Source organism: Anabrus simplex, chromosome 5, assembly GCF_040414725.1.
Source record: "Anabrus simplex isolate iqAnaSimp1 chromosome 5, ASM4041472v1, whole genome shotgun sequence".
Lineage (NCBI taxonomy): Eukaryota > Metazoa > Arthropoda > Insecta > Orthoptera > Tettigoniidae > Anabrus > Anabrus simplex.
In genome coordinates this window covers 210,711,122-210,723,389 of record NC_090269.1, presented here as the reverse complement: position 1 = coordinate 210,723,389, position 12,268 = coordinate 210,711,122, and the positions used below count along the sequence as shown (strand labels likewise).

General features: G+C 43.1%; 1 protein-coding gene across 1 annotated transcript in view; it reads left to right on the top strand.

Annotated features, from left to right (window-relative positions):
• Window positions 1-497: 497 nt before the first annotated feature.
• The window catches only part of LOC136873921 (periostin), a 176,913-nt gene continuing 165,142 nt past the window's right edge, over window positions 498-12,268 (top strand). The window contains exon 1 of the mRNA XM_067147273.2: window positions 498-747. Within this exon, the coding sequence (XP_067003374.1) occupies window positions 567-747 (181 nt within the window). The 5' untranslated portion in view covers window positions 498-566. The remainder of the gene's footprint in view (window positions 748-12,268) is intronic.

The window sequence follows — 12,268 nt, the reverse complement described above, 5'->3', positions numbered from 1 at the left end:
AGGACACTGCGCTTGAGGTGGTAGAGGTGGGATCTCTCGCTGAGTCCGAGGGAAAAACCAACCCTGGAGGGTAAACAGATTAAGAAGAAGAAGAAGACCTACCCTCTGTTAGATTTGCAGCTCTTACATTCTAATTGCGAGCAGCCGCCACTGATGATGGTATTGTAATTATCATGCGATGGTATGAAGAATGTATGATCGTACTGAAGATCTCCCTCAGGTAGAGTTTTAGCCTTTTTATATCAGGTACCTGAAAAGATTTATCCTCGATTTGTAGACATTAAGAGAATATTTTGTGTTCCTAGTATCGAAGGCCCATCTGTTTCACCACCTCATCTCAAAACGACAAATTGGCGTCTACATTTCTTTTCTCTCCACCCGCGCTGTCGTTTCGCGCCTTTTCTTCCCAGATCTCACATGCGTGAAAAGAAATCGATTGTTGTTGCTCTAGCTATCCGCATGGCAGCGCTGGTAACGCTGAGTGTGTGTATGGAGAAGCGAGGAATGGCGTGTATATACGAGCCGTGAGTATCAAGAATTCAGTCCTCTACTGGGTGTCTAGCGCGATGTGTGTACGTCTGTTTGTTGCTGTTCTGTTCGCCGCTGCGGCGGGAAGGTTTCTGGTGTTTGCCTCTCAGAGGTTGCCGGATACTTCAGGCATAGATGGAGAGCTCACTGCGAGTCTTGCTGTGGATAAATTCTTCTCCTTGTGGTTGGTATTCAACAACGATGATATCAAAACGTCAGGTAAGGAGTGATGCATATTTTACATAATACATTGTGCTGTATCTTGTTTTAATATATGGCTAGCAATTGTCCTGAACGTGCAGTGATTGTAATAAATTTAACACAGAGAGGTTATGAATACCTTCTGGGGAGTAAATAAATAGGTTTTAGTCTTAGAGATACGGACACTAATATCAATATTCCAATTTGTTTGAAGAAATTCTTCAAACTGAGGTTTTTAATTTTGGTAAAATCTGAAGACTAACCACTGTTTGACGAAGGATTAAACGTGGCTGCCAACCAAAGGAATGTTAATGCTGTGAATAATATTCTACTCTTCAATTTACCACGAATGAAATGTTTTGGAAAATAATTTTTAATATGTTATTTCGTTCTTGTAACGTCACCATTCATCACAATGACATCCTCTTATTTTATAGTAGCTTGCGTCTATCATCAGTGTGACAGACTTGGGGGTTGGCACCCATGCTATCGAGGATAATAAAAACAACCCTTTTTTACATCCCTTGTTTATTATGTACCATGTATATTTCAATGGACTAATTTTATTTGAGTGGAGTGTGGGGATACATAAGAGGTATGTAGGTCAATTATAGTTGTCGCCTGGGGTGAGTGATCGTTCTATACAACGCATGGCCTGTTGATTCTTTCCCTCTGGTGAAAGTTTAATGCCCTGAAGACAAGAAACACTTAGAAACACGTATCTCCCCGTGTAACGAATGGTGTCAAGCTTTGTTGTTGACACTGAAGATGACATTACATGACGGTATGACCTTTTCCTTTTGCACGCATATTATACAATTACTGCCGGTACTTTTTAAGTAGCTCGCAGTTCTTGCGCAGTGCCGCTATATCATCACTTGCAGTGCAAAAAGGAAAATAATGCTTACGACTGGCCTTTATGAAGAGTCTCTTTTTGTACTTCTACTGAAAGACCAGCTGTCCGTCTAAATCACAAAGTCTGGTAGGCCTAATCTCACTGCTGAAGTGTCGACATAAATCCATTTGCTATGACAGCTATCGAATGTCAGTCGAAGAATGAAAAAAAAAGGACATTCCTATTGTTAGATTCCTCGGCCCCTTAGTGACTCAGACTGTTTAAACGTTCATCTTTCGCCACAGTTTTGACTTTCTTTTTTGTGGTTTAAAGTCGCTCTATACCTTTGCTGGCAAGACGTAGTGAAATGGCGTATGGCTTTTAGTGCCGGGAGTGTCCGAGGACAAGTTCGGCTCGCCGGGTGCAGGTCTTTTGATTTGACTCCCCTAGGCGACCTGCGCGTCGTGATAAGGATGAAATGATTTTGAAGACGAGACACACCGCCAGCCCCTATGCCAGCGAAATTAACCAAGGGTGATTAAAATTCCCGACCTTGCCGGGAATCGAACTCGGGACCCCTGTGACCAAAGGTCAGCACGCTAACCATTTAGCCACAGAGCCGGACGGCAAGACGTAGTGTTTACAGTGCGCTGTGTCTTCTGGTGTGGGCTAGAACAATTTCGTTACTTTCGCTGATCTGTCTCAGTCTCATCCTCGACTTTGACAAAATGAAAATGACTGAGATATGAGCGATACTAGTAATACCATTCCTCATTCAGCCAGTCCCTGCTATGAATGATGTGAAAATGTTGCTCATAGGGTCGGCTGGTGCATGCATTTCAGTGGACTTGGCAGACTGATATGTACTAGCAACTTCTGGCTCAGTGAGGAATGCAACGGGAAACTACCTCGCTCTTCTTTTCCCTAGTACGCCTCTTCAGTGACGCCTGGGCCACTTATGACGGCTGATGGCGGGGCTGTTGAAGTCGAAACCAGCCTTGGGGCTGAGCACTCAACATACACAACGTCCCTCTAGCACATTGAGGGTTTGCAGCGACGGAAAGATAGGAAAGACCTAAGATTGAAAAGGTAGTGGCCGTGACCTTAACTAAGATAGATCTACAGCATTTACCTGGTGTGAAACCTCGGAAAACTATCTCCAGGGCTGCCGTTGGTGAGGTTTGAACCCACCATCTCCTGAATGCTAACTCGCAACTAGTTCCGACTCGAACCGAGCGGCCAATTGGTTCGGTTTCACCTGTCTCCGATTCTAACCTCAGTGATTCTTCTCCATCTTCGCTTTTCCCAATTACGTGAGATCAGCTCTGGACGTGGATTAAGATCAGTTTTACAGCCAGGTGCCTTTCCTGACGCCAACACTATTGCGTGCTTCTCTGGTGGTCGTTAGTGTGATGTTTTGTATGTAAATGAAGGTGTGTATTAAAACGAACACGTACACTCAGCCCGGGAGCCAGAGGAATTTACCAGACGCAGAGTATCGAACCCGGAGCCCTATGAACCGGAAGGTCACAACACTGAACATTCAGCTAGCCTAACAAGCTCACTTCTAATTTCAGTGACTTGTGAAATTTGTGCTGGATAATTACTGAACAATATTCTCCTCGGGTTCGATTCCCGGCTGGGACGGGGATTTTAATCGCTTCTGATTAATTCTGCTGGCTCGGGGACTGGGTATATATGTCAGTCCCAACATTCTCCTCATCATATTCAAACAACACACTACACTACCAACCACCACAGAAACACGCAATGGGATTGGTGTCAGGAAGGGTATCCGGCCGTGAAACAGCGACAAATCCACATGTGCGACGCATTTGGCACCCGCGACCGCACAGGTGTGGGGAAGAAAGCGGTAGCAAAAGAAGAAGAATTCTCCTCTGTCAATTCCATTCCAGTCACAAAATCATTCGTCACGTATTTGCCAGGCTTCGCCAGCCGGCACGCTAATTAAGCCTTCATTACTTGACCTGGCATTTGGCCGGAATCAGGGTAGGGAGCTTACTGCTGTTAAATTCATCATACAATGTAAATCTTATCCTCATCCTGAAGTGGCGCAGTTCTTATCCGGTACACCCCCAATGGAGGTGAACTGCATGTACCTTTTTAACCACATACCAGCCCTCCTGCATTCCTAAATGTCTGGCAGTACCGGGAATCGAACCCGGGCCCCCGAGGACGGCAGCTAATAATGCTTACCGTTGCGCTACGGAGGCGGACAAATTCATCATACAGGCCTAATTGAAATTTAAAATCGTAATGACTTTGGAGCTCAGACGGTGCGTACTCGAAACGACGCCTGGTGATAATTTCATGTCGGCGTTGCTAGTGTGATAAAGCTCTTGTAAGGTAGTCGGACCCTCAGGCAAGAGAGGGCGGAGTCTTGTATGCATGGAAAACTGAGGGTTATTCTGGTGGAGGGTAATATTGTGTGTAGTGTGTGGATTGCAGGAAAGTTTGGAATAGTACAAACGCTTTCCGAACCAAGGATATTAACAATTTACTATTAAAATCCTTCGACCCAGCCCGTAATTGCCATGGAGCCGAACGTTAAGTAAATTCGTTTTTGTTTTTTTTTGTTTTTTTTTTGTTTTTTGTTTTTTTTTTAGGTCGCACCAACACAGATATCTAATGGGCAATGGGATAGGGAAGGGATAGGAGTGGAAAGGAAGCGGCCGTGGTCTTAATTTAGGTACAGCCCCAGCATTTACCTGGCATGAAAATGCGAAATCATGGAAAACCATCCTCAGACCTACCGACAGTGAGGTTCGAACCCACTATATCCCGAATGCAAGGTGATAACTACGTGACCCAAACCACGCGGCCACTTGCTCGGTTCTCGTATTCCTCGAAGTGATACAACTCAGGTACACCCCAACGGTGGGGGCTGAATTGTATGTACTGTACCTTACACCACTTATCCTGCTACTCTTACATATCTGGCGGTACCGGGAACTGAACCTGGACTTCCAAGAACGACATCTAATAGCATTAACAGTTGTACTGCGGAGGTGGACGTGATACCCAGTATTGGATAGCAAGCAGTGCATGACACAGAGTGTGGTGGTGGAGAGAGAGGGTAAGGTAACGAATAGGCAAGTGAGTTCAATTGTTAGTCTCTGTTACACTTGTTCCTCCATATGACGATCAGCACAGTACATCATACTCTGTTGTCTCTGTTACACTTGTTCCTCCATATGACGATCAGCATAGAACATCATACTCTGTTGCCTCTAATTCTACTACTTTCGTAGGGTTGTTAACAATTTCTGGTGACACGTTTAAAGAAAACCAACAACAGAACGCTCCATGGCTAAATGGTTAGCGTTCTAGCCATGGGTCCAGGGGTCCAGAGTTCTATTCCCGGCCGGTCCGGGGATTTTAACTTCAGCGGTTAATTCCGATGGCTCGAGGGCTGGGTGTGTGTGCGCCGACTTCATCATTAGAATTCATCATAGGGAGGACCCCATCCTCATAGACGCGCAGGTCACCTATACGGCGTCAACTCGAAAGACTTGCACCAGGCATCTGCGGAGGCCACACGACATCAGAACACTGCGCATGATAGCTCCGCTCTCCTGGCATTCACACCATTGTAGTAGAAATGAAGCATCAAGTGTGGAAGTGTCTTGCGGCGAGATAGGTAGCCAAGAAAATCGAACCGTATTAAAAAGAGTACATTAATGTCCTTTCCGATGCAAGGTACGGCTACAGGAGAAGCCTACAAGAAACGTGTTTTGTTGTTTCCAACAGCGGCTTTTCTTGTGTGATGAATAAGATGGTAAAAGTCGGATGGGACTAATTCTAAAGGGGAAAAGGCAGAAAAATTCACGCGCTGACACGAGCCGAACTACTGAGATGGTAGAGAAGTTTAGAGCCACACAGATTTCTATTGCAAGTGCGTTAGGCTGATACTGTCAACATTACAATCAAACGCCGGGCTGAGTAGCTCAGACGGTTGAGGCGCTGGCCTTCTGACCCCAACTTGGCAGGTTCGATCCTGGCTCTGTCCGGTGGTATTTGAAGGTGCTAAACTACGTCAGCCACGTGTCGGTAGATTTACTGGCATATAAAAGACCTTCTGCGGCACTAAATTCCGGCACCTCGGCGTCTCCAGAAATCGTAAAAGTAAAGCAGTTATCATTATTATTAGTATTATTATTACCATAATCAACCAGGACCTTTATCTAGAAAAGCCCTGCAAAGACCGAACACACTAACCACACTAACTGCCTCTACTACTAAAACTGTTTTCATTTCGTACCCTGAAGAGGTACGGCGGGCCTCTTAGAAGGAGATGCCTTCTCTCAGGCCAAGGAGATTTATGTCGGTGAAGTTGACGGCCGTGGCCTATACTGGCAAATGCCCCGATATTCACCTTAGTGTAGGAGAATGGAACACCACGGAAAACCAATCTCAGAACAGCCGACGGTGGGAACCAGTCCCTCCCCGTGTCCCGAATGCAATGGTGTAGAACCACGGTAGACCCGTGCCACCGGTCCTCTGCTCGGTTGATCGGCCGGTCGAAGTCCAGGGCTGACGGACCATGGTCCGGCTGTGGCTACTTTTACGCCGAAGCCACATCGAAGCAAGGACAACCAAAAGTAGGAATATGTATGAACGGCATCTTGCAGGTGATAGATGGAAGTAAGGTGGGTTGGACATTGATATGCTAGGTTTTTGTGGTGTTTTGGCGCCGTAACCGATCCTAGCATGAACCCGATTATGCGATGTAGACAAGAACATACGACATTCAACTGTCATTTTCGTGTAATTGCGTAAGTTATGCCATCTAGCGGAGATGTGTGGCGGCAGCAGCAGAGAAAAATCACACCTCAGCTAACAACAGTTAGTCAGTGTAATGACACTGTTGACAGCAAACTGTAGGCTATCACAGTTTCTTTTTTTTTTCCCGGTACATTCATATTAAACGCATTCGAGGCCTGACATCCAACCCTCTTTTTTTTTTTTTTTTTTTTTTTTTTTGTGATTCCCTTTTCCCTCATTCTTCGAGTGATTGTACCTTAATGTTTTCTTCTCATCTCGATAGTCTTCTTCATCGTCTCTGTAATCGATAAGAGGTAATGACAACACGGTTTTTCATCTTATAAAAACAACCACAGCCATCGCATCTAGTTCGTTTTATGACGTCCGAACAATATTTTCACATACCACGGCTAGTTATGCCCTGACAATATCTATATATACAAAACAAGAGTTTTGTCTGTACATTGCACAGATTTTTTTAAAAAAAAGTTATTTCTGTATATCGATCGTATCCACAGTAAGAAAGAAATTCATTTTTTAATATTATCCGTCCTGTCTGTCTGTCTATCGGTCTGTATGTATGTACGCGCATCACGAGAAAATGGCTGAACAGAATTTAATGAAAATCGGTATGTAAAGTCGGAGTATAAGACACTACAATCTAGGCTATAATAGATTTAATCTCTCTGGGTGAAATGGTAGTTTAGGGGAAACATAACATGTAATTCTCAAACATCTATGCTATTAGTGGTTCTATCGATAAATGTATCATGACCATAGTTATAGAAAATACAATTACCGATCATTTTTGTCTTATACAGTTTTGCCGTACCGGCTAGGATAACCGAGATATTCATGAATTATACTTTTGTTGCGTAGTCCAAATCAACGCTGAGCTACGAGACAATGCCTCGACAGAATTTAATGAAAATCGGCTTGTAAAGTCGGGAATAAGGCACTACAGTTTAGGCTATAAATGGATGAAATGGTAGTTTAATTCTCAGATGAACTCATATTTTTGTTGCTTAGCCTACATCAGGGCCTCTCAAACGCCCAAAATCTCACGCGTGCAAGCTGAGGCGCAGAGGTACTGTGCACAGTGCATCGGTCCCACTCGGCTCGGCTCGGACCAGCGCGTCGTCTTGGGGCGACTCGGCTAAGCTCGGCTCAACTCGGCTCGGATTTGGAGCGCTACGAAGCAAGTGAGGAAGAGGGAGACAGGCGGAGCGAGCGAGACAGGCGTGGGGAAAGAGAGAGACAACCCATTGAGGCGAGCGGTCTGCACTCTGGTCAACCAAGCGAAGTCGTCTTTTGTACCATGTACAGCGCAATGCACTGGTGCATGCACCTTGAAAGGCCCTGGCCTATATCAACACCGAGCATCGCTAACATGGATATATTGTTCAACAGTGTTTACTGGCGATGGTGGTGGTTTCTGTCGTGACCGTCTTAAGGTTAAATGCCGCGTAGTCATCGCACCACATCAACAAGAGCAATTGTGAAGATGACTATCGAAATGAGAAAAAGGTCGTGAAGGAATGATCGCTTGAAGAATAAGACAAGAGGAGGTCGGCCATGAAAGGAGGAACAAGGACTCCGTTCATATTGGATGCCCTGATATCAGAAAGTGGGAAGAAAACTAAATATGAAGTCCTACAATATCGATAGCCCATAAAATTGATCAACAATAATATTACATTGCCTAATGTTTGTTATGATATGCTTTGTCTCTTCTGCTGCCGTTCATGCCCGATAAATGGCATTATTGCAGCGTGCCGCATAAGCTAAGGGAGTTAGCTACCCAAGCAGAACAACCTGCCTAAATATTGGCGGGAACTAATTGGGGGAGTTGGGCAACATTTTTTAATGTGTGTTATGCCATTCCTCTGGTTCACACATGGTATAATAACTACTGGTGTACGACTCGCTGGTTCATCATAGTATTCCGGGTATTTAGTTGGAATTAACCTTCGTGGGTTGGCTTCTTTTGTTCTCTTCTTCGATTCTGTTGACTCTCTAATTATTATCGCTATGTCATTATAATGTAACCTTCCCACTCAGTTGCGACTGGCAATAGACAAGGGGACCTGCCATCATAATGAAAACTCCCCAACTAGATTGTGACTGGCAGTAAGAGGGTCTTCCAATACAATGAAAACTCCCTAAAACGGTCTTCACGTGAGAAACGACGTATGACGATCTTCCCGTCATGTTTCTCTATGTAATTTAATAAAATCTTATTCACAACTTGTACACTACTTCATTTAGAATTCTGTATACAATGTAGAATACCGGGCGAGTTGGCCGTGCGGTTAGGAGCGTGCAGCTGTGAGCTCTCGTCCGCGAGATAGTGGGTTCGAACCCTACTGTCGGCAGCCCTGAAGATGGTTTTCAGTGGTTTCCCATTTTCACACCAGGCAAATGCTGGGGCTGTACCTCAATTAAGGCCACGGCCACTTCCTTCCCATTCCTAGGCCTTTCCTGTCCCATCGTCGCCATAAGAACTATCTGTGTCGATGCGATGTAAAGCAAAATAGCAACAACAAAAATGTAGAATTTCGTAGCGAAGCACGGGTACATCGGCTAGTTTATTATAAAATTCGTGAGTTTACATAATTATTACTCGTACATCTTTCGAGAGCTAGCCCACTCTCTTCATCAGCGAACTTGACATCTCAAAACAAAATACCACGTATTCTAAGATCTATTAATATCAACTTACGTTAAAAACATAAATAGTTACAATCGTAAAATAATATTGTGACACGAACACACTAAAAAGTTTTCTTACTAATGCTTATCTAAATAGCATTTATAGTTGTTGTAGGCTATTTGTATTATTGTTGAGGAAGCATTAAAAAGTTCGTATAAAAATCCGTAGTTGATCTCTTGAATTAACTCAGAATAAAACAGTTAATATCCTGGTCTTCATTGCTGGTAAAAAAATCCATCTGAGACGTTCTTATCATCCACTGAATTACTTTCTACCTCATTACATCTCTTGCCCCTGGAATGTAATTTAGTTGTATAGACTCATCCTATGATGGTGCTTGGCCACATAAATATAGGCAGAGCGGACCAGACAGTCCCGCCGTGCCCTTGGAATGAGTAGTTTCTGTACTTATCTAAGCTGCTAATGAACAGTCCGTCACCTTCAACAACTGCTTCCTGACTGTCAAGTTGAAAACACTGAACATTTCTATACGTTAATAAGGTGACTATTGAATACTACTACAATTATAATTTGTTACTACGTGTTCATAATATCACCAACTCTCGATTATTGACAAGTTTACGCAACGTGAACAATATTGTGTATATACGCATGATTTGAAGTGAGTTGATAGAATTTTAAGATGTTCTTGTAGAACGAAACATTTCATTCTATATTTAATAGTGTGTACATTTTTACAGATATTCTATGTTAAAGTGCTTTATGTATTATAATTAGTGTTTTCTACAGATCGAACAGCTTTAAAGTTACAGTAACGAAGTCGACACTGGAAAATATGGCTTCGTCCTTAACACAAAAAAGTAAATTGCAAGGAACCCAGAACGGAGACTTACAGTATATATCTTTTCTTTGCCGGGCTGAGTCACTCAGACGGTTGAGGCGCTGGCCTTCTGACCTAATTTGGCAGGTTCAATTCTGGCTCAGTCCGGTGGTATTTGAAGGTGCTCAGATACGTCATGCTCATGTCGGTATATTTACTGGCACTTGAAAGAACTCCTGCGGGACAAAATTCCAGCACCTCAGCGTCTCCGAAAACCGTGAAAGTAGTTAGTGGGAAGTAAAAACGACTATTTGTTCTCTTTTTTCCGTTCCTCGCATTACCTGGTCTAGTCACAGGTGTGATCAAAGTTGCTTTTGCTTTTTACGACCAGATGCCCTTCGTGAGCCAACCGTATGTGGAGGGAAATATTTGATCGTTACGTATTTCTGTGGGAATCTCTGAGCCGAATTCCACTACGCTGACCATTCAGCCAAGGAGACGGACAACTCAAGACAGACATCACCGTAATACTTCACATGTTCAGTATAGTGATGAATATGATAACCTAAACCTCTAGATGAAAAGGCGACGCATACAATTCAAAAGAATATGATGAAATAGAGACTGAGAATAGTTTATTAGTATGCATAAGCTGTAATTAATTCATAACTAGCATTGATTGATGCTCAGTATACAGTATTCAGAACACAGTTCATCAAAATAATAACATAAACACAATCACAACCATCTTCCTACAGGCCATCAAGGCCTATAGAGTAGTGGAAGATCTGGGGTTTACTATCTGTAACCTCGACTCTTAAATGGAATACTGGTTGCTAATTTTCTTATGTATGTTGAGTGATTCTTAGGGCTACATGCCTCTCCAGAAGACCGGGCGAGTTGGCCGTGTGATTAGGCCCTCGCAGCTGTGAGCTTGCATCCGGGAGATAGTGGGTTCGAACCCCACTGTCGGCAGCCCTGAAGATGGTTTTGCATGGTTTCCCATTTTCACACCAGGCAAATGCTGAGGCTGTAACTTAAGGCCACGGCCACTTCCTTCCCACTCCTATGCTTTCCTATCGCATCGTCTCCATAAGACCTAGCTGTGTCGGTGCGACGTAAAGCAAATTGTAATTTAAAAAATATATAAACCTCTCCAGAAGTGGAAATCTCGTTTCTACTCTTTTTCTTCCTCACAGGGAATCGAATCTACGTCCTTCCAGATAAACCGAACACACCTTTATAAAATCGGGTAAGCAGCCGCTTAGCCTAATAAAATAGAACGTTAAAATACGCCAGGCTGTTTTACGAGCACTTTAATCGAAAAGGAACTGAGTTACTATGTTCTCCAAAAATATTCCACCAAAACGTTAGCGCATCTCTTTGCGGAAATAAATAAATAAATAAATAAATAAATAAATAAATAAATAAATAAATAAATAAATAAATAAATAAATAATAACAATAATAATAATAATAACTCAATGTGTGTAACGTCTTTTCAATTGTAGATACGCCAATACGCTACACAGGCAACCTCCAGTTGTAGTGAGGGAGGACCTCTGCTATCATACTATAATATAGCGCTACCATAACAGTCGGGGTGGTAGCGTGTTTAGACAAAAGTACAAGTAACGATAAATAATCAGAAGTACGCAGAGGAATATGCAAAGATATATGGCGATAGAGTAGAGAGCTCAGCGTACTAGAATAATAATTGTACCGGGCGGTACACCTCGTCGCCGCTAATTCAAACATTGCGCCAGTTGAAACTCCTCTACTGGAGAAAGCCTGAACTTTAACAACCACATTAATTCTAGGGTTTCTCAGAAGATGTCTTTACTGTAAATTTTGAAGTGTTCTGAACTATGTCGATTTCGATTTGTTTTTGTTTTCTCTGTAGTAAGAAGTGTGAACATTCTCTTCTAGATGGCACTACTTAAGAACTACAATTGTGCACCCTAGTGCGAAGTGAAGGAACTTTCTTTTTTGAAGAAATTTGGTATTCATAAGTTTGTTCTTTGTTAAATTTCTTTCAGTCATTGTTTGGGTTGGCAGTATAACCCTTCTCTTTCCTCCAGTTTTGAATTTGACCAATGAGGAATTTCTGTAATTAATTGTCCACCAATAACGTGTTTCTTCTTCGTCTGGTGTATTAGTTTTTGCTGTTACCCAATAAAATTTTGTGGGCGGGTTGTAATCATTCATGAAACGTCTCGAATTTTCCACGAGGGTATATAAACTGCTGATTTTTAGGTCTCGGGGCCACTTCAATAACATCTCTCCTAGTGTGATTATGTAGCAGGGGGCGGGAAGCGCCTCTTTCTTCGGGCAGCAGTTCATCCACAAGGTAATGGCCGCTAATAACTTTATTTCTTGCTAGCTCAGCAGTTTAACCCTCGGGGCAGGTTCGAAACTTTTTTCA